This window comes from Strigops habroptila, chromosome 8, assembly GCF_004027225.2.
Source record: "Strigops habroptila isolate Jane chromosome 8, bStrHab1.2.pri, whole genome shotgun sequence".
Classification (NCBI taxonomy): domain Eukaryota; kingdom Metazoa; phylum Chordata; class Aves; order Psittaciformes; family Psittacidae; genus Strigops; species Strigops habroptila.
Genome location: NC_044284.2, coordinates 26,470,887 through 26,496,695, shown reverse-complemented (window position 1 = coordinate 26,496,695; position 25,809 = coordinate 26,470,887). Strand labels below are relative to the sequence as shown.

The window sequence follows — 25,809 nt, the reverse complement described above, 5'->3', positions numbered from 1 at the left end:
TCTTTAGGGCCAAGATTTCAGCTAGTGGGTCAGAACCTAAAATCATACAGCAAAATACTTGGTTACATCAATGCAGACATGGTCTGAGATAAGGCCCAGGTGGGTTCACAGTGAATTCTTCATGCTACAAAACCTAACAGAGCCTGTTTGGAAGAGGTGGAGGCAAGAGAAGAGGAATCACTCTCTTTCCTCTTTGCTGCTAGGGAGAGTTCACATAAGTCAGACATAATGTGAGCACTACCTAAAATTTGATTAAATAAAAAACATCATCATGCTCAAAGAAAACAAAATCCAGGGTGTCCCAATGCTCTTGCTCTCCACCCTGCCTCCAGTGCCTCCTCACTGTGAGCCTTCCCTCACCCGCAGATTCTCTTCCTGGTGCTTGAGTTGGGCCGATCTCATTGTGCCTCCGCCATCCCTACACTGTGCCACGTCTGCAGAAAATCAGTGCTCCCCTGGCTGCACCCCTGAGCGAGGAATTCACTGCACAATTGGCCTCAACCAAGCACAACATAAAAGCCATATATATAAATAAAATAATAACTACCCCATTTCTTCCTTGCATTTATTCTGCTTTTATAAGCCATCTTTGACTTTCAGTAAATGTGCTGTATTTGCTTAAGAAAGTCTCCAAATGTCACAAGAACCTGCAGGGCTTTTTGTGAAACAAGTCCCAGCAGAGTATTCTCAGAAAACCAGAGCTATGAGTGCAAGGGAATCAAGAAGGATTTGGCCCAAAGCAGTATCGTCCTCATACACATTTTGCTTGTGTTTAGCAGCATTTCACCACCCCTGACCAATCTCTCACTTTTTTTGAGGTTAAAGTAATTTTCACTGTTTGCCAGCAGAGGCTGAAGAAGATGCCCAGCTGCTACAGTTCTGTCTGCGTCTGGTAAGCATCAACCCCGATCCTCTGCCAGGAATGTGGCTGGTTTTGAACTGGAAATTCATTCTCTGTTTACTGGAAGTCTGCAAAAATACTGTTAAGCTGAGTGGGACAGGAAGAGACACCACGCAAAGAAACCCCAGTGTGGATCCTCTGGTAGTAATTAACAAAAAAAAAAAAAAATGATAACTACTCTTTCTCACCTAACTATAGTACCCTTGTCTCAGCTCTCTTCTATGAGTGACCAAGAACCATTCAAGTGATTCCCAAGCTAAGCGTCGGCAGTAACACGTCCTTTTGATTGGAAGATTCTGGGAAAAGGAAACTTTGGTTTAGTTTTCTAACAAGAAAGCAAGGCCGTAAAATAAATCCGTTTCACTCATAGTGTCAGAAAGAGTTAACTTCTACATACATTCTCCTCAACCCTCTTCAAATGCCCTCTACTGTCAGTGGGCAGGCAGATTTGGTGAGAAGCAAGCTGCACAGGCTTTGGAGGCTTCTGGCATGGTTTCTGAAGGATGTGGAGGGAAAAGTGACATTCATTCTCAGCAAGGGATGCTGGAAGTGCCGAAGGACCTGTGCTTGGTGGTGGACATGTGAGAAAACGCTGAGCATGGGGTGGTGGCTCATCCCCCCATGCCTGCCCAGCAGGTTAGGGTTAGCCAAGTCTCCTGAATAAAAATTTTTAAACTTTCAAAACCAGAGAAACAGGAACTGGCCTAATTACAAAATAATGATGTATCAAGTAAAAAATTAAAATTATTTTAATACAAATGGATTAGGACAAATTATCAACCGTGTTTGAACATTTATATATTTTGTTAATGAGTAGCATTTACATGTGAACAATTCTGCTGCAATCTCTTGGTGGCTTCTGAGAAACCACAAAAGAAGGATATTACAATGAAATGACAAGTCCAAGTCCCGCTGCAGCCTGCACTTATCCAGCCAGCCTTGATTGCTGCCATGGCTTGGGCGATGGAGCTTTGGGAGAAGATTGTGAAAAAACATTCAATGTACACGAGAGGAAAAGAGTCAGTTTTTGACTTTTCCCTTTTTTGCAGGAAGTCGCCCTGTTGCTTCGAGGTATTTGTTAATTACTTCTTCTTGAGTGCTGGGTGAACACGGTTGGTATTTACAGTATTCCATTGTATATTCACCCTTTCCCTGTAGAGTTGGAAAAAGAACAGTCAAGGTAAGGACACAAACAGTGTAATCCTATTTAGCAGGCCACACCCTCATCTGTGAAATACACGCCATAATCATGTGTGACAAAGCATACATCATGTACTGAGGCACATACATATGAGATACAAACCCATACAGTATCTGGACGTTGTTCCTGTGAACAAGACTTTAAGATCACCTGTGGTTCCTACCACATCGGCGTGACAATTCTGCTTCAAACCTGAAAGTGACTGTGGTATTCATACCAACCTATTCGAGTGCCCACAGAAAACCCACACTTCTGTGTCACCAGATGTGGAACAGCAGATTTTATGTAACGGACAGACTCACCCAATTCAAATGCATTCAAAGAGTGTATAACTACAGGCATATAGATTACAAAAAAAGGACACCTTAACTTTTTGGCACTGCTGCCAAAAATCTCTTCTACCTGCAGACATCTGTAACTTAAGGCGTATGCCTAAACTTTTCCAGCCTGTGAATTTAATACCTTTGCTGATACCTACCACTTTGTATCGCTTACAACTCTGAATTTCTTCTATCCTCAAAGTAGGAAAGAATTTTCTGGCCAGAAATGACACGGTTAATGATAGCTATGCCAATTAAAAAGCTAGTTAATGTAAGAGCAAAAGCTCTAAGCTTATTTTCTGATTCTGCACCTGATCTTTATTGCTTTTACTGCTCCATACACTGTGTAAGATGATGTAAATTAGCATACTTGATTCACAGAAATAAACACGTTTTAGCAAAAAGTCAAGCAAGTACGTACCTCTGTGCAAGACCTCAACTCAGTGGCATATCCGAACATATCATTCAGTGGCACCTAAAATCCAAGAATACTCTTCTTGTAAAAATAAGATGGTTTTCCATCAACTTTGGTTATCATCCAATTAATCTCAATTACGATTACAGAGTCAGTAAAATCTGCTGCTCTTTTTAAACAGCAGTGATCTAATTGTCTATTTTTGTAACATACCTCTTATTTCAACTAATTCGTATTCACAATGTTTTTCCAGCAGGAAACCCCCAAAATTCCACCAGAGTTTGAATGCCCCAGATACTGGAATACCCCAGACTCAGTAATCTTTGACACCCAGCAGGAGACTACATTTGAAATTACTCAAGACTGCAGCTTTAACTACAATTTATGAAGCAGAAGTGATGCAGTGTGTAGTTTGCCCTCAGCTAAGGCAAATGATGATTTACCGCACCACCATGCCCTAACATGAGAACACACGTTTTGGGGGAGTGGGGGAAGGAACACTGAAGACAAGTAATTGTAATTTGCATTTATCTGCAATTATTACATTAACTGTAAAGATCTTCCCCTGAGCTCTGTGTGCCTGTATTGCTGCCCAGATTTGTTTCAGGTAGCACAGCCAGCCCACCTCGAGCAACCAGAGTGCTGTTTCTTTCTCTGCCACTATCTGACTTTAGGTCAGTAAGTTAGCTTCTCTGGAGCAAGACAAATATACAATAGGTTTACTAATACTGCACAGTACACTGTCACGAGTTGCAAATTAGTGTTATGCTTATCCACTGAAAAACTAACGTCATGTTCATCCACTGAAAAACATAGCTACGAGTTTACGTACATTAGACAGTAAGTAAAACAGTAAAGGGAGTTGAAAGGCAGCACAAGAAAAGGAAAGGTCAGGAACCAGTGAACAACACAAACCTCAGCATAAAGAGTAAAGTAACCCTCTGTGCCGTCTTGTCCTGTGATCACGCCATGGCGGCGATTAATTCCAGCTATCACTGCTCCTTGGAATTCCGTGGGTGCCATCACCTCCACTGCCATAACGGGTTCAAGTACACGCACAGTGGCATTTTCCATAGCTGGAGTGGAAAAAAAATAATTAAATAATCAAACACCAAAGAACAAGCCTGACAGAATTCAAGGTACCCCTGTGCACACCAAAGAGGTGTTTTACGGTTAATGCTAAGCGCTTCTCACATCAGCAGGGTAAAACAATAATCAACTATGTGGAATTTCAGCTCCCCTGCCTTTTATTCCTGAGACTGCAATGCCAGAAGGCACACAGTTTGATAAAATGTTCTTTTTGTACCTGTCTAAAAACTAAGCTGTTGGCATTTCTGTACTATAAACAGGATTTCTGCAAATAGCTAAAAGAACTATTGCGCCTCCCTTAAAATTTCTATAAACTCTTGCATATTCTGCTCTACACAACTGGCCAAACTTTGAGTGTACGTATGGATACACCAGGCAATCAATGAACCTTCAGAAATGAGTACATTAGATTCAGCTCCAACAATCAGAAGCGAGCAGGGCCACACATGCCAATGACCAGATTTATACCTTGCTTCAGGGCTCCTTCTCCTGCTCTGATAAAGGAGATTTCATTGGAGTCCACCATGTGATGTGCACCATCTTCTAGGACAAACCGCACTCCAGAGATCCTGTGCCCTGACACTAGACCTTTTTCACATGCTTCTCGGAATCCCTGCCAAAGAACATCTCAAAGTCAGCAGTTTGCAGACCAAAACAAAGCCTAAAAAAAGAGCAACATTAACAATAGCCTGCAAAAGACATTAAACTTAAAAAACAAAGCAATAGTAACAACAATATCCCCCACCAAAAGCTTTCACAATGTGTAACGGCAATCCTGCATCTACCCAATGGACCTTCTTGCTTGGTAAAATAATGGGAGAAAAAACAGCGAGGAAAACTTCCTATTTCCAAGCATTTGAAAACTTTGTACTATCATTCTTTGGTCCCTCTGTTCAATATTGCTCTTTTTAAAAAATAGGAATCATGTAACAAGCTTGGGTCAAGAAAAAGAAATGTACTCAGAACTTTGCTTTGTTAAGGGACTGTACGGTCAAAAACCAAAAGAATGCTCTTTGTGGAAAGAACTACTCAAACCACTTAACTAAAGAACAAGATTCTTTTAAGACTGCAGGCTTTTTCCAGGATTTGGCAAAAATTTTTAAGTGTTGCATCATGTAGTAACGAAGGAATTATTTTAGGTGAATCCATTATTATAAGAATTCAAGGATCACGGTAGGTACTACTTAAAGTAGGACATGGTAAATTAGTTTCAGAGAGACAGACACAGAGGAAGGCTGCAGAAGAGAGAAAAAGAATATTTGGTAATTCATGCAGGAAATACAGCTTAATTACAGTTTCCTACACAGCTGGCCTCAAGAGAAGTCACAAAAAAAGTTACATATTTTGGGGTTAGAGATGAGAATCATGTGGCCACAATCAAAACCAGAAGAGGGCTGTTAAAAAGCAGATTCAACAGGAGGCTTGTTTGACTGCAAGACAGGAAAGCCTACCTTCTGTACGGAGGCACTGCTGTGAAAATAAAGCAAGCACACACCACCAAAGAAAACAAGCAGCAGCTTCTAAATTAAGTGGAAAACCTAGGAATGTCAGATATGAAGGAAAACCACACAAATGTGATTCTGCTTCCACTGAAGTAATGGGAAAAGCTGCCTTGCCTGGGTCAAGGCAGTCACAGTAGATGTGGATTGTATAGCAGGAAAATATCAAGAATCAGTATTTCTTATATTATATACACACGCAAAACATCTTGTACCTTTTCAATAGCAGGCACGAATTGTTTTGGAATATTTGTGCCAATGGTTCTGTCTTCAAATTCTACTTTTGTGTAGTCCTCTGGATCCAGGGGCTCAAGCACACCTATAACTTTGCCATACTGGCCCGCTCCACCAGTCTGTTTCTTGTGTGTATATTCAAACCTAAGAACAAAACCATGTTACTCATTACACAAACCACAGTCTTCTACAGAAAAAAAAAAGTTCCCATTCTTCCTTTTGCTTTATTCTGTTTGGTTCTGTGTAAACAAAATGGCTAAACACCGTATAACAGCATATGAAACAACAGCTTGAAGATATGTAACGCCCAAAGAGGGAGCACCACAACTCTCCATCTTGCAAGCGGGAAGCTGAGAGATTGTGACGAGTTAAATCTCACAAAGTACAGCCTCAGCAAGCAACGCTAATAAAGCCTGCTTACCCTTAGGCGTGTGCTTTTTGTTTACTTGAGTAACAAGATTCTTATTGCTGTTTCTGCACATACCTACAGTTTCCACCCACAAAGTACTTTGATGTTAAGCACAGACGCTGAACAAGGGGATAATCAGGGAAAAAACTTGTGAACACGAACTGGTAAAACCCACATCCCACCCTGGAGGGATGTGAGGCCTCTCCAGAACACCTGCCCGTGGCCCCATCGGCTGGGGTGCCACCGGTCCCACCCGGGAGCACTCGGTGCCTGAGTGGTGAGATAAGCCCCGTGTGTCAGGGCTGGTCCCCGCAGCGCCCCGGGCTGGTGGGGAGAGGCGACGCCCGGGCACTCCCAGCCTGGCCCCGCTCCCCGCCGGGGCGGCCCCGCTCCGCCCCGGTCGCTTCCTGCGGGAGGAGGAAGCGGCTCCGCTTCGCCATGGAGCTGCCGCCGAGCCACCACTCCGCCACCCGGGCGGCGGCGCTGGCCGCCAGCTACCTCAGCTACCAGCGGGGGAGCCCCGGGCGCGGCCTGGCGCTGCGGGCCGTTCGCAGCGGCCGCAGGCAGGTGAGAGCCGCGGGGAGGGCCGGCGCAGGCCGCGGCGCCGGGCCGGAGCTCGAAGAGGGTGGCTGGCAGGTTATCTGCCTCCCGAACGCGGGCGGCGGCCTCGCTTATCGCCTCGGACGGGTTGACTGGCAGGCTGCGAGGAGGGCAAGGCTGCCTCAGGAAGGCAACAACACAGCCTTAATATAAGGAACCCAATTAAAACTTACCTCAGTATTGAGCCAGGCTCCACATTACTGTACAGAATCACACAGTGAGCCCAAATATTGAGCAAGTAAGTAGTATACTTATATAGTGTACTAGAGATGGATGAAGAGGCACTAATCAGATGCTGCACCAGGTGCACATTAAACAAGTGATCTTAACACAGCAGGAAAAACTACAAGAATATCCTAGCTGTGTATGGGCCCTGCAGAGAATCACACCATTGCAGCGCTTCACAGCAACTAGAATATTTTCCGCAATGCAAAGTCATTTCACAAAAAAAATGTTCTTAATGTTTTTCTTATTTAGGACATCGATGGTGTTGGGCATAAGTACCATCTGGAATTGGTGTTAGAAGATGTCCTTGACAAAGTGAGTTCACATTTTTTAACTGATGCATTCTGGGGGCAGAAGTTGGCATACTGGCATGTAATAAATATGCATCGCTTTATGCTGCTAATCCTAGCTGAGGCCAGTGGACACACCAGTTAATAATACTTGACATCGTGCTTCAGATTTTTGTGTACTGCAAATCAGGCAAAAAAAAAAAAAAAAAAAAAAGGGCTAAATTTTACCGTAATGGAACTCCCATTTCTTTCACCATAAAAGCCCTGAACGTCTGTTACCTACCACTGTAACACAATAAAATGCTTGAAGGATGACAGGGACATTTCAGTGTTATTCAATTGAAAACTGCAGTTATTTGAACCCACTACTCCACCTGAAGAGCCCAAGTAACATTTTTCTGCATCACAATCATTGCGCTTGCTATCACTGCACAAAGATAACTGCCCTTATAGCATATTCACAGAAATAGTATGAATTTAACCTTTTCTTAAATAATCACAAATCTCTATGGGCCAGACTTAGAGAAAACGGCAACTACATAAAGAAAACAAAAATATTAGAACTACAAATTACCAATATTATACATGTATTTTATCAAATATTAATATACATAATTAACTCTGTAACAGGACAGTACTGTTAACTGCACTGCTGAGGTTCTTTATCATCTGGGCAACAAAAACATTGCTCCAGATGTGCAATTCACAATTGAAGGAGAACTTAAGAACACAGACGAAGCAGATAACATATTCTACAATCGAATCAAGAGCCTGGAAAAAGAGCTTGTGGCAGAAAACGTACCAGGTACAAAGAAGGGGTTTGGGCGAGAAGGAAGTTTTTGAGGCAACATTCTCCATGATCAGAAGCAAACCTGAGCTCAGCTGGTGGTGGTCCACAATCTCTTTGGGACCCCCTACTATAAAAGCCAGAGCTGAGGGGGATCAGGCCATTAGCCCTACTCTCAACACATGCTGACTCATTTTCTCTTATTCATGGTGGTGTGTCAATCACAACACTAGTAATTTTATTCATAATTTCTGAAATCCACAACCTCTACATGATTTACATGTGACTGTTCTTGAAAACCACCTGCTACTGTCACCTTTTTGCATACCAGCGTACTGCTCACTGCTTATGCCTATCCTTGGCATAGTACATCAGACATCCCTGCTGTAGTACTAGGGTCTGCTCTTCCTTTAGAGCAACCCCTGCCTTGAAGACCTTCTAGAATGTATGTTAAGAGAAAGAAGTGGGAGGAAAACACAGTGGTAATGCAGTGGCTCTTCCACAATTATAAGGAAGATCTGTGACACCCAATGAGGAACCTAAGCGAGTGACTTTAGCACCAAACCTTATTATTAGGTGACAAGGTTCTGTTAATGGCTGCAATTACGTGAACTTTGCTTAATGTATGTTATTTATTTTGTTTGCCAGACAACCATGGCAACATATCCCCAGAAATGGAGCCCATCCGACTGCTAGCATGGGTTGCCTCTGGCTATGTGATGTGGCAGAACTCAACTGAGAACACTAAGTTCCAACTTGCCCAAATTAAACATGTGAAGCAAGTGGTAAGTTATCATCAACGCCCTGTAAGAAAAACACCATCTAAGAGCTCAGGAGCTGTGGCATGTACTGGATTACAGCTGTTAAGAAAGACACCTCAGATGTATCTGAACTTCTCGGTCTGGTTCATTTTTAAGCCAGTGTTTAGCTTTTGTTCGACCTAATCCTTTCTTCTAGCAAATCTTGAGTTCTTCAGTGTTTATTTAGATCACTCCTCTTTGTAATTTTGTTTATAGAAGCCACGTTTTCTTGGCAAGAGCAGCATTTTACACTTAGTTAAGAAAATTGACTCTCCACTTTGAGGTCATCACATTGATTACAGTTTATATTACTTTCCTGCTTTCCATCTATAGTGTAGGCCAAGCTGACAGTGTTCTTGCATCTGCATAAGATGCATTGGAATACTGTCCTTTTAATCTCGATCTACACCATGATCTAGCAATCAGTCACAGTAATACTGCTTGACATCTCTGCAATAGCTGTGTCCAGACAAATAGCAATGGGCTGCACCTCAGATTCAATAAAACAATCTACAGGGCTTCTGTTTGCACTACTGCAGTCTCCATCCATTTGCTAGTTCACCACAAAATGCTAATCAAGAAAGAAAGTACTGATGTAATTCCACTCGCATTATTGGCTAGTTTACTTTGTTCTCACCAAACTTACTAATTTTTAAGTATTTGGAGGAGAACCTAAAATTAATTTTTAGTCAAGCTGTATGACTTATATTAGCATGATGAGCATGATTAAAGTTATGATAAGAAAATTTAATTCAGGAAGATGTGTCACAAGACAAAGGGAACAACATACTTCAGAGCAAAATATTCTCTGTTTTCACTTATTTCTGAATGGTTACAACTGAAGTGTTTGTCTTGAGCAGATCTGGATCTGCCCTAAGCTAAGCAATAAAAATAACTGGCAGATCTCACTGTAGCTATTCAAATTAAGTCAGTCACTAGCTGCCAATATCAGCAGGCCTTGGAAATGTCTTGCCTGGAACAGGCTTAACTGATAAAGCAGTTTGCTTTCAGAAACACTATTGTCAGAGCAGGCTTGGGGTTTGGTTTTAAATTAATAGAATTTAACAGTAGATTCTCCCCATTCTTCTCTATTTGGAGAACATATACCATAAGTTAAGAATAACTCCTAAAGGGATGGTCAACTTGAAATTCAAGGAAATTTATTATGTAAGCTGGGGTAAAGAAGCAGGGTTTCATATTTAGAAAACCCAGTAGATCAGGAGTCTTCAGAACAGACTTTTAGAGCCCAAATGTTTTGCCCCTCGGAACAGCCAGTGAATTCCCATGAAATTCTGGGTATGAAAGAAATCCAGAAACTCATTCTGGGAGCACCATTTGTTAAGGTTTTGCTCCCTCTGATGGCTATCTTAAAGCAATTCACAGATGCTGCAGGGCTGTGCATGAACAAGATTAAAAAACCCTCTTTAATAAACCAGATGAATTTAAGGATAAGGCAGACATAAGACTATTAAACTAAACCAGCTGCCATTTCTCTTCACTAATTTTGTTCCTTTTCTTTTCCCTGAAGAATAGAAATAGATACATGAAGAGTATGTTCCAAAGGCCAGTGTAGGTGCTGTTGCTCACACAATCACTGATAACTTGCAAAGCCTCTGGAGCGTGTTCCAAGACTTGCCCTATTGACAATTTTATTTAGGATTATTTGGGTTAAATTGACACCTTGTAGAATCAGGTATTCCCTTCTCAAATGAGTTCCTGAAGTTGAGATAAATCTAGCTTCTTTAAGGGAGGAATTAGCACAGGTTCCACATTCAGTCTCTCCAGAGCAATTCTGGAGTTCACCGAAATAGAAAACAGAATCTTTTTGTTTTGTTACAGTGACTAAGCTCCATTTGCTTTATTTGTTTCATTTGGTTATCATAAAAATTCTCTGATGTATTTCAAAGAGAACTGAGTCACTTTTTTAAGGCGAGGGGAAGCCCTGCATTCAGTCCTTTTCATCTTGTCTTTCCAGAAAAGAAGTGATGAGTATCTTGAATTTAACTACATGATTCTACTTCATGAAATGGTATCCCAGGTAAAGTCTTCATTTCTAAAAAGCCCTTTTTTTTTTTTTGATTGTCAGCAGACAGTAATTCTCAGCTATTTCTGGGCCTTCTTGGGAATGGCAGAAGTTCAATATATTGGTCATTCACAGCTTTCTCCTCCTGGGAGGTACTATTGCCAAACTGGCCAGAGATAAAGGGAAGCAGCAGCTGCCAGCATCCATGACTGCTTAGCTGTATTCCAGCTGGAGTTGCAGAGCGCTTCTATGCTAGAGGACCAGTATACAGAGGCATAATCTAACCCAGCAGTTCATGGAAGAAAGCAGCAGAAACTTTGGTTCCCAAAACAGTATTTACATTGTATGCTATTCTCCATCATAATTTTGAGATCTGAGCAAGTGTTTTCATAAGAAAAATACAGAAAATTTGAAAAAGAAGTTCTCAATTGTGCGACCTCCTGTAATAAATCATCCACTGATAATAATTGGAGATCTCACTCCCACTTACAGCTCCACTGCTTCCTGCCCCACTACAGTCTCAGTTGAGGCATCTATAGCGCTTTTAGTACCTAAATTTTCTGTGAAGAAAAATTCCAGAGAAGCAGTAGCTAACTAATTGCAGAACAAAAGCACAGGTTCTTCACTGTGCTCTGTTCAGTGAAGGGCACGTGTCCCAAAATAGCAATAGCACTAACAGTAAGAGGGGAAATCCAACATAGACATGCTCGAGCTGCAAAACTTGCCAAGATGAAAGAAAAATGTAGTTGCAGCAGCATGGAGCACAACACAGGCTGAAAAAAACTTGGAGACCTTCAGATATTTGGACAGGTCACAGGACTGTGTGTTACTGTCCTTACCCTGCACTGTTGCTGGTGCTTGATCAACTACTTATAATCAGCCCAGGTAAGGCTGTACTGCAGCAGTCAATTCCTGTGTGGTATCGCTCAAAGGAAATACCTTATCACTTTCTACAGTGTTATTTTCTACCCACAGGAGATCATTCCCTGGCAAATGACAGTTCTCTGGCACCCACAACATGGTGTTCAAGTGACACGGGAGAGCCGTCAGCCAAAACATGCATTGGAATAATGGACCACCTGATACTGCAATGGGAGAAGCTCAAATGCTACAATAAGCATTTGATGGGAGGGCAGATAAGTTGATGATGGTGGATACACAACCAAGGTACAAAGAAGTTAAGGACTCTGACTTCTTCCTCAGTTAAACTTTTCCTGTACATTGGCTTTGATCTCATAATCCAAAGAGAAAATTCCCTGCTACATAATCAAAGTCTGCATCAAAATAAATTTTAAGAAGCTGCATTACCAGAAAGAATACTTACGGCACAGGGGCAGAGATGTTCTCCCTAAAGGCAACTTTTGGCTTTCCCATGGTGCAGGGGCAACCATATTCCCTTTCCATTCGCTGCGGGGGGAAAAATGAAATACAGAGTTGTTCAATTGGAACAATTTATTGGAAATCATTTTACTGACAGATCTTTCTGACATGAGAAACTTAATCAGAGTTAACCAGGTTTTTTGGTTTGGGGTTGGATTGATTTTTGGGGTCTTGGTGTTTGGTTTTTTGTTTGGTTGGATTTTGTGAGGTTTATTTTTTTTTTTTTAATATCACAAATTATTAACTGTCATTTTGCAGTCAACCTTGTTTAGGGCCTGTAGCTTTAGATACACGAAAAGGGAACAGCATTAGTTATTCTACTCAAATTTAAGCTTTTAAAGACAAAATCCATTCCTTCTTCATTCTGTCAACATTTCAGATATGTCTATTGTGTTAGACTAAAATACAGACATCAACTTGAAAGAAACAAATCACTAACTATTCCCTCCTGCCTGCATAATCTCTTATTACAGAATGATACATTTAAAACCACAGAAATAAGAGTATTTCTCCTGTAGGAAATAGGCAACAATAAAATTAATTATAAGCAAAGGCTGCTAAAGCAAAGCATAGTGCTTAATACATTTTTTAAGGATTTGAACCGAAGAGTAAAAATATTCCAGGCATAAGTTTCACTGAAATAGTTTACAAGCCTTCAAAATAGAACCACTGGAGAGGAAGAATCTTCAAAAGTTGACTAAGAAGTTAAGCTCTTCCCTAAGCAGCTAGCATTGTTCACATTAATTAGTGCTTTCTGCTGGGAAGATCTCAAAATAGCTGTCACACGATAACCCTGATTACACTAAAGCAAATGGAGTTGTACACCTCCAAACATCTTGTAAACTTGATGTGCGCATAAGCACCCAATTACAATATCAGGCGTAAAGACTGGCATCAGTTAGGCCATCTGCAGATAGATTCTGGTCTCAGCCAGAAAGAAAGAAGAATTCTTGGTTGGAAAACCAGCAAAAGTAGAGTCCATGGAATCTGCTTTCCAAATTACCTGGGCATAGATTTCCAAGTGCAGTTCCCCCATTCCAGAAACAATGGTCTCTTTGCTCTCATCATCAAAATGGATTCTGAAAGTGGGATCTTCCCTTGTAAAGCGGCTCAGGCCTTTTGAGAATTTATCAAAGTCATTCTGAAAAACAATTACACCACAAGAAAACATTAACTCAATGTCCAGAAGTTGCACAACAAAAAGGCCTCAAATTTTTCCTATTAACTGCTTAGCACTCTGACTCTCATGAGGTTATTTTCTGAAACACAGCCACACATTTATAACTGTATTTATTCTTCCAGCTACTTCAAGTCCACACTTACCCAGGTCAGACACATGCATTTTCTTTATGGCTAAGTGATGCCATCTAATGCAGTCACATGCTGGGTTATCTGAATGATATATTCTTAAGTACTCCAGATAAAACATTTGAAAACACTGCTCATTGTAGCCTGTGGTTCCCTCTTTAACTGCTAACCTGTGTAAAATTATAAAAGCAGCAAAGGAAGGTATCTCAGTTAGAAGGTTGATTCATAGGCTCCTCCTACCTTGTTGGAAGGCTTCATAGCTACTGAAATGACAGGATCAGGGATGTGGATTGATTCCTGCAATGGCCATAAAGGAAGAGGTCATACAACCGAGTTCCACTACACCTGCTGATTTCTGTAATTTCTCCAGAACAGTTTGGTCACAAAAGCCCAGGCTTACAAACAGGGATGACTGTTTTACTTATCTACCTTGTATCTAATATCATAGCGTAACAGAATTATGTAACTCTCCTGAGGATTACTACAAGGCTGTAACATAATGCATGCTGTACTGCCAGCCACAGTATTTCCAACACCATTTCCTAGATGTAAGATGATACCTGGATTTCACACTGGTGAGAAGTCTACTTCCTGTGAGATTTTGTAAATATATATAAATAAAAAAAACCAACCCAAACCCCTAAACTGATGTATTTAAATACATATACAAATACATAGCTTAATACTTTTGGGTAACAGCATCCACTTCGAACAGCCCAGAACAGTTTGCTAACACTGAAATAATATTTGATGTCAAGCATAGTAAATGGGTGTGTCTCTCGCTTGCCCATACCATACTTCCATATACTCAGGCTCCATGAGGTATAACAAATAATCATAAGAAGTATTTGGGGTTGCATATACATCAGAAAATATTTAAACTGAACAAATTATTACGAACTTATATGACAAAATCCTGGCAGATTTCAATGCATGAGACGTACAGATGAAAAGGTGTACTCACCATGGAAATGTCAGTGCTGGTTTTATCAGTGAATGTATCCCCGCTAGCACAATCTATTCCAAACAGCGCACATATGTCTCCTGCATAAACTTCATTTACATCCTTAAGAAAGAAAAGTTTACTATTTAGATAACACTGAAAAACATCTTACAACCCACACCTGGTTTTAAGAAGATATATAAATACTGTGTTAAAAAGCCTGAAGTTAAGCTCCTTTGAAAACTGAAGGTTTGATAAAATGCTCTGTTAATCTTCTCTCTTTATTCAAAGCACAAAAAGGAGACCTCAGCTTGGATGCTAACTTACTCTAGTTTAAGGATGCGAAGCAAGCAACATACGATGTTTCATCAGGCAGTCCTGACCCACCTATGGAGTTCAGGAATTCTAAAAAAGAAAAGACTAGTATTTGCAGCTGCTTGAGAATCAGTTTTTAGGTTCAGAATTGTATTCAATAATCATGTGGAAGAAAACTTTTGTGTGTATTTTGCTAATCCTATTTCCCCTCTCCCAGAAATATGGAGTATGAGGATACTACCACAGCTGGCTTTCTTTAGCTATCACCTCAAAGCCATTTGATAATGCTTCTCAGGCAAAGATTCTTCCACTTCAGTGGAAGCAATACACTAGAGATCATTCCAGTTTCTTGCAAAGCTCTATTAAGTGCTAGAGGCAAGTATGAATTAACAACAAAAGCAGAACTCTGACATATCACATTGTTCAGAAATAGCTGAAAGGCAAGCAGCTCGTGTGGTGAGAGCAGCTCAAAAGGCAATCCGTGTGGATTGCACCTCTTGCTCTCACCTCCATGTTGTCTGAATGCATACGGACAAGTCTCTGTACGCGCACTCTCTTCCCAGTTCTAGTATTATATATATAATCGGACTTCTTCAGCATCCCCTGATAAGCTCGAATATAGGTTAACTGCCCAAAACGGCCAGCCTGGAATAAAAATTCATTAGAAGTCAGATATAATAGCAGTAGGCAAAACTACTACTATTCAGAGCATCACCTGTGCTGACTAAATGTTTCTGTTTTGAATTTACATACTAGATATGTAAATGAAACTTTTTTTGACGTAGTCTCAGTTTTCCCTTAGCTCTGGAATGGAACTTAGCATCACCTGGCAATTTTCTTTACTTCACCAACTTAACTACTCCTAGACCTTCCCAGCAGAGGCATACATTAACTAACAATCTGGCCATCCCTGTCCATATGAAATCTGAACTGCAACCCTCCAGGCAGCAGATAACTTGTTTGGTTAAAATTGTGTACTTTTTCCCCACTGACTCTCTTGCATTCCATTTCTGAAAGTATTTGAAAGAAGCCCACAAAACCCGCAAATTTTCAGGTTTTAACTAAGAAAATCATGACATATTTGAGGGACATAACCCATTTTAAAACTTCTAAATTGGCAGTGTTCGACACATTAGTGGAATTTATGCTTGAAACCAGTTTTTAAAAAGAAATTAAATTCAAATTTAATTTAAATACAAGCTGGGGTTTCTTTGGTGTTTTTAACACAAGCTTTGGTAGTACCACCTTTTTGGACTCATTCTGTTTTCTACTGAAATCACCAATAATGAATCTGAATACCTTCCTTTCTCCTTCAAGGTTAGCACAATGCGATTACAACTTTTGCTCCACAGAGCTCACATCCTGGTAGCATGGGAAACTTGCAAGCAACTGAATAAATGAGCTAGGTAATGCTATGGACATCCATTCTCCAGAAACTTTCAGTTTAGCTTTACTATATACACAGTGGCCAAGTGAAAAAGCCATCACATGCACAAATAGACAAGCTGAAAATACAATAGTTCACTGAAAATACATGGTTCTTTAAACTACGGAAAACTCTTCTGAAAGAGGGAATTAGGTAGGGAAGGGATATTTGGGTAAGTGCCATGCTCACTGAATCATCACTTTTTTATGAAGGATGTTTGAAAAGCCTAACTGAAGAACCTCTTCACATTAATCTACAGACCTGCTGAAGTTGCACCAGGTGTCTTCGGAATCTTTCCAGGACGTCCTAGCAAACTGAGCAAGATAGATAAACTAAATGGGTGCTTTTCCCCTAAAATGAAAGGCATTTCCCAGGCATCAATGACAAGCCATCAGTAGCTTGCTGTAAGTAGAACTTGCATACACCAACTCTTGCAGGAAATGCTTTGCTTCTGTAGAGGGTTTGCTGCATTAGAAAGGAAAACAGGAACAGCTTACCTCCAGTTTAAAAGCAAGGCCTATAAAAGGTCGGGAATCATCTCGTGCAGAGTTCAAGAGGAACTTGGTTTTGTCCTCAGAATCCCTTAAAAACAGGGACGGAGACAGAGTTTACATTATGAAGCAAACATAGCAGCATCCTCTAAACATGAGCCCTAACTCAGCAAGTCCCACGAGCCTTCAGTTCCACAGGTTTGTAACAGAGACCTTAAGATACTCATGTATGTAGCTCCCATATGCTCAGAAAGTATCTCAGAGAAACTGCAGCAGATCCCAGAAAGGAGGTCAAAACTATGAGAAGTTTCACTAGTCCTTCGTATCATCCAACTATTTTGCCATGAAAGCAATTAATCATAGACACAACTCATTAGCAAGTCTGGTTTTAGAGTGAAGAAAGAGACACTGCAGTATCTCTCCTGACAATGCACCACATGGGAAGTTTAGTCTATCTTAGCAGGCAGACATAAGGGGCAGTGAGAGGCACAGCAGCAGGGAGGAGTCAAAGAGTCAGGCAACCGTTGGTAGGAAGAGTCATAAACTGTATTTATTAGCATCATTTCTGTTCAGCTATGATTATATTGTCTAAACTATTCAAGCACATTATGAAGACCTGACAGCTGCCTCCAAGCTACGACTGAAATATTAAGGGCAATTTACTGGCTCAAATGTTGGATTTCACGCATTTTAATTGTGAAGGTACATCTACTTCAACAAACACATCCAAAGAATAAAAAGCTCTTTATACATTTCACGTGCTCCCTCCTTTACTGTAAGCATGAATTTAAGGGTTGCATTAATTTCTAACTATCTATCTAATCAGATAATTTATTTTTCAAATTTAACAACTAACGTGTTAAAAATACCAGTATAAACCCTCAAATGAGAGATGAACTTTCTTAGTTTTGGCAGTTCGTGCAAAATTATGGTGGCATTACTTAATACAAATGGGAAATGATCATGTATTTTGTTAATGTTTCCTGCTACATATTACACTGCTTTGAAGCCCGACTGCAAGATCACTCCATACGCCCGTGACTATACTTACCGCTTGTTAAGGATAGCATAATTCTCAACCTCTGAAGGATTGGGGAGGTACTCCAGGACAGCATCCAGCAACGGCTGTACTCCTTTGTTCTTTAAAGCACTTCCCACAAGTACTGGTGTAAAGGACTTCTTCAGTGTTGCTCTTCTGATTGCAAGCTGGAAAATACCAGTGCATTACTCTCCTCCTGCAACAGCTTCAGGAGTCTGATGCAGTACCAAACAAGCAGCAGTCAGATGGTCTCTTTGCTGGCCATCTCTACTCCTGGAGTAAAGCACCCACTCCCACACAGTCTCCTGTACAACCGCTACACAGAGTTTCCCATAAAACTTGCTCACCAGAATTCTAGAGAAGTGTGAGATTTTTTTTCCTCTCATCTTAAATCCAACTTAAAGATGAAAATGCCTAAGATAAATATTATGATAACCTTCAAATACTCAGAAAAAGTTTCTTGATTCTCTGCTGGTAAAGTCAGGTTTCTTCTGTTTTGGATGTCTCATTCCCCATGTTTAGTTAACGTCAGGAAACAATACATGTTCAAATTTGTGGAAATAAGAAGAGATACTTCAGTATCTCCATAGTTCTTTAAACTGTGGAAAACTCTTCTGAAAGAGGCAATTAGGGAGGGAAGGGATATTTGGGTAAGTGCCATGAATGAATCATCACTTTTTTATGAAGGATGTTTTAAAAGCATAACTGAAGAACCTCTTCACAATCATCTACAGACCTGCTGAAGCTGCACAAGGTGTCTTGGGAATCTTTCCAGGATGTCCTAGCAAACTGAGCAAGATAAACTGCATGATAATCTCATGCTTATTCAGCACCTCTCACCCAAGCATTACACGATGTTGCAAAGTATAACTGAGCACCAACAGCTTCCGTAACAGTGATCATAGATGTCTTTCATAAAGGTGGACAGAAGCTATCTCCCCCTCTCCTCACCACGGAATTAATTACTGAAGCTGAGATTGCCACCTCTGCCCCACCTCTCCCAGCCACTAGAGGATGCCATCTCCCTGTGCTTACTGAGGCCCCCTCTCCAATCAAAATCAGCTCCTGTCATCTTTGATAAGCTAAAAGAAATGAATTCTCCTTGATAGAGCAAGTTAGTTAACCACATTATCTAACCTGGGAGTTATTTAAAGTACCCAAAGACAGATGGCTAAGCTATCTTCATAATTAACAGAGAACAGTGGTTCCTTATATTTGTTGACGTAATGACTTCACAAAAATAATAGGTAAAAATCCTACACCATCAATTCTGCTCATCTTGCCCATGTCTGTTCTCCAGAGCACTGGAAATATGGCTGTGCTCATGCCTGGTGCTTTTATTGGGCCACATGTTTTCAAACAAAGCAACATAACTGCAGTTTGTCCTCATCAACAATTACCTTGGGGAAAAAAGTAATTTTATTTTCACATAAAGATTACAGTCACTGAGTGCTCCACTGAGTACCTGGGGCACATCACTTCCTTGAGTGCAACATTATGGACAGCAGCAAACTAGGTGATGTTTAAGCAGCTGATCTTCAGCAAACATCATATGCTATGACTGTGGCATCCAGGAGTGATACTTAGCATCATATCCACAAAAAGATATTTTCAGTGGAAACTTGGCTGCTGGCCACTGAAAGAAAATCCATCTTCAGGGACATATTAGTACAAATTAACCTGCATCTGCAATACTATAGCCATTAGAGCTATAATTAATTGGCTTTCAGAACTGGGAAGCACAGGCATGCTGAATAGACAAATTTGTCTTGGTAACAGATTTCCCCCCCAGCAGGAGCTATCAAAACCAGCTTCCTGCTAAAAATATCTCTACTCTTACAGCAATACAGTGTATTCACACCAGTACCACTCTCTCTGCCAGGTGAAAGACAGATCCTTACAGGTCTCTCAAACTGCTATTACGTTTCTGTCTTTATCAAAGCGAGAAGAGCTGTTTCATAACAGGAATAGCTCAGGCTTCATAAAATCATATTTAATTAATGGAATAACTGTCTGGTTACCAATAAGAGAGATGCTTTCTTGGTACTTTTAAAAAAATCCTTGTGCTTTTGTCTCAAGCCAAGCTGGGATACACAGATTGCTGCATACTCTTCCTGAAGACATTAATCACCGGTAGATCAGCTAAATTGAATTTTGAATAATTGAAAAATAATCCCAACCAAAACACTTCCAAACCCAAGGTTTGTAGCAAAGTTAAAAAGAAATCAAAATTCAGGGGTCAGGAAGATTCAGATAACCAAACCTTCAGAGGACTTGCAAAACCCATCAGCTTTGAGGGTCTCCCAGTCCTCTATATCCCAACAGACAGGGCAGGCAACTTCCAGGCAAGCAAGGACTGCAAACCCCAATGGGGAAGGGACAACCACAGAGGCAAACAGGCACTGCTAACAAGCCAGATACTTAGAAGAGGACTTAAATTTCAAAGCTATTTTTAAAGTAGCAACCTCAGTGATAACATCTGACTTGAACTCAGCTGGCCTAGCAGGCTCCACTCAGCGAAGCAGCTCCTGCTTATAACGTTTATGTCTCAATTCAGCTTGTCTTCTTCAGCAAAGGCAAAGAAAAGCAAAAGGAGGTGGAAAGTGCCATGTCAGGCAGGCTCCAGGCCGCAGGGAGACTCTGTGCAACATCACTGCTCAAAGACAAGCTGTTCTATCTCAAACACCAGCTCTCTTAGAAAAAGACGTCTACCTACAAGGCTCTTCAGACCTCACTTTTTCATTTAATCACATCAAGCAACTGCTCTCCTGTAGCAGCTTCAATTTTTGACTAAGAACTATTAACAGCGGGCACTAGAAGATTACTGCTTAAGTTAACTTCCAACACTAGCAAGAGGTTTCTGGAGGTGGCAAACAGAAAGCTGCATCACACAAATCCTCGCACTTGAGCATGCATTAAGAGGAAAAACCAACCATGTTTAGATCCAACCCTTGATATGGTTCCCTTGCACTACCGTGTGCCAAGGCACAAAGCCCAGCAGACTGCTGCATGTCAACAGCCACACATCGTTGTCTTGAGTTACATATCCACCCCATGGGGCTGCGCAGTGAATGCAAACCAGCTTAGAACTTCTCTAAGGGTACTTGTCCTCAGGTTAACTTTATGCTTACGGCACAGCAGAAGCAGGTCCACATGTAGCACAGGCTCTCTTATGCTCACGCTGACATAGCCAAGCTTTGCACCTGTCCTGCCTAAAACGAATACTGCAGTAGCTTGAGAGACATCATTAGTCAACGATAATCCATAAAGAAGGGGCTGCCATCACACGTAATGACCTGCAACAGTATGTGCAGATTGCCAAGTCTGACACAGAACAGCCTAAGCAAAGCAACACAAGGTAGCCTGCTGCCCAGCCTCCCCAGAACTGCACAATGGATCTCATCCTGGATTGAACAGTGGCAGGACTTCCACAAAGACTGTACAACCACAGCTGATCTTCCTAGGCCTCCCTGCCACCTTTTACTCCATGGACATGCACTTGAAGAAACAGTGACATCAAACTGTCATAAGAACAAGTAACTTTCAGTCTACAGCCATCTGATATTCGGAAAATGACATTATTCATTACCTCTGTGAGCATCCCTTTATGTTGGCATGTCTGCCACTTCATATCTGACGTATTTCATAAAATTAATCATGTATCAATTTTCCCCCCACTTTCAAAAAATGCAACTCCCCTTTTTTTGAAAATTGTATTTTGTCCTAGATTCATTTCCTCCAGTGTTTCCAAGTCAAATCATTCCAGTTCCCTTCTAACGTACTGCTCTTTTCACTTCAGATGAACGTAATCAATGCAAATACAAAACAAGGCAGGATTTCCTAGGCACAAAGACAACTTACAGCATCTCAACAACTGACTTCCTGTGGGACATGAAGCAAGTCAAAGCCATCAAGCTGTAACACAGCAAGGCAACAGAATGCCAAAACGACTAGATGTATCTTTGAGCCATTTGCTGGTCCCTAAAGGGCACACACAAGCTCAGACTTCTCAGTGAAAATCAAGAAATAAATCTGGCATGGGCCCTCAGCAGGGAGTGAAGTGGGTGTCCAGCTGTGGGAGGTGACACTCGCACCAGAGATCTCAAGAAAAAAAAATTTCTTCAAGACTTCAAGAACCTTTTACTGAGGAATGAGAAAGGGAGGAGGATAAGGACAGAAAACAGTGAGGTAACAGTGCTACAAGGAAGAACAATCACAATAAAGTTACCTTTAACTCAGCAGGTGTAGGAATCTTTTCTTCCAGAAACAGCTCCCCAAATTGATCATCTGAGTTAGCAACACATTCAATCAATTCCCGACGTCTCTCTGCAGCCTCAGTTCTAAATTCAGCAGGAATTTCATCATACCGAAGATTCTGGCTACACACACATAAATTACATAACCACGTTAAAGGAATACCGCATGAATCAACCTTTCAATCACTAATCATTGTGATGACCAGCCTGACCAAGAAAATTCATTGTTGACATGGATGGGGGTGGGGGAGGAAATCACATAAGAATATCAACATGTTACCTTCGATGCTTTAGCAGGTTTCTTCCTGCTCATGGTAAGAGTTTGCAAGGATGCAGGGTAACCTGTTCAACAACCTCACCCACATCTTACTTTTATCCCAGAAAGCTCAGACCAAACCCATGTTATTGGTTCCCGTTATAAAGCAAGTCTCCTACTTCTCAGCCTGGCAAGTGTGGCTACCACCCCTTCGCACTACTGCAGTTAGCACACAATTCATGCCGCCACTGCCCATCACTAAACCCGACCCTGAAGAACCATTTTGCCGTAACTTGGAGAGCTGAAGAGCGATACCTCAGCCCTGGCACAAGCCACATCCCTAACTTCCCAAAGAGCAGGCTTTTTCATCTCTGAAGAGAAACTGTAGGTAGTTGCTCATATGAACGCTAGCTCTAGCTAAGAAATATGCAAGTTTCAAAACTTACCCAAGCTCACCATCAAAATATATAGCTCTTTCTTCAATGAGATCTATAATTCCTTTAAAGTTTCCCTCCAGTCCAATTGGAATCTGAACAAAAGCTGCATTGTGTTTTAACTTGGATCTGAAAAAGTGAGCAAATTAGTTCAAGAAAAAAAAAGTCGTTTCTATGTATGTCCTCCAGATGGTCTTTGAAAAATATCCCACTCCTACAGAATCACTCTCTTTTCTCCTTTGGACAGTGCCAAAAATCTACCAATATTGATGAAAAATGCCTAGTTGCATTTTAACCTGAGTGACGGCCAGCCCTCTATATCTCAACAGATATAGTGAGTGACTTTCATGGGAAAGAAGGCCATGCAAACACGTTTCAGATTAATTACTTGATTATGGGAGTTGCTTCTCCCTTAATAAATATTAACGCATGTATCTCACAGATCAAATTAGGCACAGAGAGCCTGCAGGTAAGGACCAAGCAGGACTTCTGTTATCCGAACTAGAAACCATCCGACCCTATGTCATCTCCCTGCTGTAAGCTGCAGCACATTTGCTACCAGGATCTAGGAAAAAATTAAAAAGCCATTTTCAAAGTGGCTCTAAATATAGTTCCATCAAAATAATAAATATCAAATCCCCAAATTTTGGTCACTTGCAAGCCCAGGCTGACACTAACATTTGTTTTCCTTGAGAAAATTGAGATATTTTACGGGTCAGATTAAGATTTCATCTCAAATCGGGTATTACCCTCTAGATGGCAACTACAGATCTAAAAACTCCTTTTCAATATTCTTTGTTAACCTGCTATGTGAATACTTCAGATTTATTTAAATGATAAATACCTCAACTGTTGTACTGCTCTGGCTGGACTAGAGCCCTGTCTGTCCAGTTTGTTGATGAATGTTAAAAACGGCACGTTGTAACGTTTCATTTGCCTGTTTACTGTTATTGTCTGACACTGAACTCCTCCAACAGCACAGAGAACCAGAATAGCTCCATCAAGAACTCGCAAAGATCTTTCCACTTCAATTGTGAAGTCCACATGCCCTGAATAATAAAAAAATACCCATTATTCATAGATGAGAAAAAGGTAATGAGAAATTGTTTTCTCATACACGGAGAGAAGAGCAACAGCCAACAGAATCAGTCTGCACCTACAAAGAGTCACATTAGCTCAGCTTGAGCAACTACTGACCCCAAAGACAGCACCATGTTCTATGCATACATGAAGGAACAGCAATCCCAACATGTTCAGAACTGCCCTTACCTGGTGTGTCTATGATGTTGATGTTGATGTCTTTCCACATGGTGTATGTTGCAGCAGATTGAATTGTGATTCCACGCTGTCGCTCTAGCTCCATTGAGTCCATGACAGCTCCGACTCCATCCTTACCTTTCACCTTAGGGAATAACAATAATTAAAAAAAAAGGGGGGGGGGTGGAAATTGAGTTCAAGAGTTTACCAATAACTTTACACGTGCAAGAGTGATGCTTTCTATACTGAGCATCATCGTTCATGCAGCTAAGAAAAGCAGATGTGCCAGAACTGCTTGTAGTTCTTGAACTACGAGCAAGTCTATTTTTTTTTTTTTTCAGCTTCATCTGCAACTTTCACATATTTGGCTCTTATGAGGTTCATTCCTGAAAAAGCTAATCAGAAGTCTGCAAGAAATTATGCTTTACTGTGAATTTAACAAGGTAACAAATCTGAAGCTAAAAATTACCTCCCTATGCACTGTTTCTCACAATCATCTTTGGCTGTATCAAAAGATACACATTTCTTCAATCGTATAATTACCATGGAGATGGTAAAGGAGTAGAAAGTCTTGAAACAAGATTTTTAGTATTCTGAAAGAGGGAGGACACTGCAGTAAAGGAGGGATTGCTTTCTATACCCTTGCCCTGCCCATAAAGGGGTATCAGGGAAACAAGCAGATTTTTAGGATTCATTCTCGGCTTGGCCAGAAGAGCCTCGCAGGGCCCCACCAAGCATAGCTCCCTCACACTGTGCCAACAAACGAGTCAGAGCAACACAACAGCACCCAGCACACTCAGCCCATGCAGGGTGTCTCTGCTCTGGAAACCTCTGAAAACCAACCTCATGCATCTGTGCAATCCTGCCTGTATAGAAGAGGATTCGCTCCGTTAATGTCGTCTTCCCTGAGTCGATGTGGGCTGAGATGCCAATGTTCCGGATCCTCTCATTGGGAAGGACTCCTGAAGAACAGTGCCTACAGGAGTTCAGGAGAAACTGAAAGGAAAGAGAAGATTGCTGGTTTAACTAGGAGCAGATTGAACACAGCCCACTGCGCCAACAAATAAACTTCCAGTCAACCGCCTTTCTATGGCTCTGGTCAATCTACAATCAGTGGGTCATTTGGAGCAAAACAGCCTTTCCAAGCAACCACAGGGTCACCTAAAAGCTCCACACCACACTCGAAGAAGCGAGGTGACCCCTCCACGCCGACTTCCGTGTTTCAATCCCACTCTATGTTCTCGACTTCTCTGTTTCTCCTCCTGTTCCTCTGACCGAGTCGCTGCACGTTTACCTGCCGCTGATACAGTGCTTTCGAGCAGGTCTGTCCTCTCCCCGTCCCCATCCCCTTCACCCCAGCTCCTCTCCCGCCGCTGCGGTAACAAGGGAGGCCGGCGCGGCCGGACACCGACATCTCACGGTCCGCCATCCCCGCGGGCGGGCTCGGCTCTCACAGGCTTCGCCGGGCCCCGAGGGGCGGCGTCCCCGCGCCTCCTCCATAGGGAGCCCGTATCGCCCCGCCCCGGCCCGGCCCGGCCCGCGCTGCAGCTGCCGCCCCTCATGAAATGGCCGCAGCCGGTACCTGCTGCCTCCGCCGCCGCTGCCGCTGCTGCAGGTGCCCCCGCGCCAGGCCCGTCCGCAGTGCCCGCAGCATGGCCCCCTCCGCCGCCGCCGAGGTCGGCCCGCGCCGCTTCCGGGGCGCCGCGCATGCGGAATGGGACCGGCGGCGGCGGGGCTGCGGCCTCTGCGGCCGAGGCTCGGGGAAGCGGCGGCCGAGACCGGGTCTCGTCAGCGGTAATGGCCGCGGTGGGGGGGGAATAGGTGGAGAAAGCTCCTGCTGGGCCAGGCCCTGATGATTTCTTGTGACTGATCCCAGTTAATTAGCGACCCGGACACAGAGATTAGAATTTA

General features: G+C 42.0%; 2 protein-coding genes across 5 annotated transcripts; one reads left to right on the top strand and one right to left on the bottom strand.

Moving 5' to 3' along the window:
- Positions 1 to 1,679: 1,679 nt before the first annotated feature.
- On the bottom strand, positions 1,680 to 25,583 carry GFM1 (G elongation factor mitochondrial 1). Of its 2 annotated transcripts, XM_030493991.1 has the most exons (18): positions 25,481 to 25,583; positions 24,742 to 24,894; positions 23,911 to 24,043; positions 23,486 to 23,690; positions 22,654 to 22,770; positions 21,924 to 22,074; positions 17,708 to 17,862; positions 16,663 to 16,747; positions 15,247 to 15,384; positions 14,446 to 14,547; positions 13,722 to 13,778; positions 13,177 to 13,314; positions 12,118 to 12,200; positions 5,641 to 5,803; positions 4,395 to 4,539; positions 3,753 to 3,913; positions 2,844 to 2,897; positions 1,680 to 2,053 (listed from the first exon to the last, which is right to left on the bottom strand). In XM_030493991.1, exons 1-18 carry the CDS (start codon positions 25,550 to 25,552, stop codon positions 1,922 to 1,924), a joined length of 2,244 nt encoding a protein of 747 aa, XP_030349851.1. In that variant the 5' UTR covers positions 25,553 to 25,583; the 3' UTR covers positions 1,680 to 1,921. The 2 variants fall into 2 exon arrangements, with proteins under 2 accessions (XP_030349851.1, XP_032775995.1); XM_032920104.1 differs by lacking the exons at positions 14,446 to 14,547; positions 25,481 to 25,583.
- On the top strand, positions 6,459 to 12,097 carry LXN (latexin). 3 transcript variants are annotated; one of them, XM_030493999.1, is made up of 6 exons: positions 6,459 to 6,635; positions 7,146 to 7,208; positions 7,814 to 7,988; positions 8,619 to 8,755; positions 10,746 to 10,808; positions 10,929 to 12,097. In XM_030493999.1, the coding sequence occupies exons 1-6, from the start codon at positions 6,507 to 6,509 to the stop codon at positions 10,971 to 10,973; spliced, it is 612 nt and encodes a 203-aa protein (XP_030349859.1). In that variant the 5' UTR covers positions 6,459 to 6,506; the 3' UTR covers positions 10,974 to 12,097. The 3 variants fall into 3 exon arrangements, with proteins under 3 accessions (XP_030349859.1, XP_030349856.1, XP_030349858.1); XM_030493998.1 differs by having other exon boundaries at positions 6,463 to 6,635; positions 11,769 to 12,097; XM_030493996.1 differs by having other exon boundaries at positions 10,746 to 12,097.
- Positions 25,584 to 25,809: the final 226 nt, after the last annotated feature.

Bases quoted from the DNA above. Each gene is read 5' to 3' on its own strand.
- LXN (XM_030493996.1), top strand. From the start codon at position 6,507: ATGGAGCTGCCGCCGAGCCACCACTCCGCCACCCGGGCGGCGGCGCTG. The intron at 6,636-7,145 runs GTGAGAGCCGCG...TTTCTTATTTAG, and splicing joins TTCGCAGCGGCCGCAGGCAG to GACATCGATGGTGTTGGGCA. The intron at 7,989-8,618 runs GTACAAAGAAGG...TTTGTTTGCCAG, and splicing joins TGTGGCAGAAAACGTACCAG to ACAACCATGGCAACATATCC.
- GFM1 (XM_030493991.1), bottom strand. From the start codon at position 25,552: ATGCTGCGGGCACTGCGGACGGGCCTGGCGCGGGGGCACCTGCAGCAG. The intron at 15,385-16,662 runs GTAAGCTGTTCC...TTTTTATTCCAG, and splicing joins GCCTTGCTTTTAAACTGGAG to GCTGGCCGTTTTGGGCAGTT. The intron at 2,898-3,752 runs GTTTGTGTTGTT...CTTGGATTTTAG, and splicing joins ACTTTACTCTTTATGCTGAG to GTGCCACTGAATGATATGTT.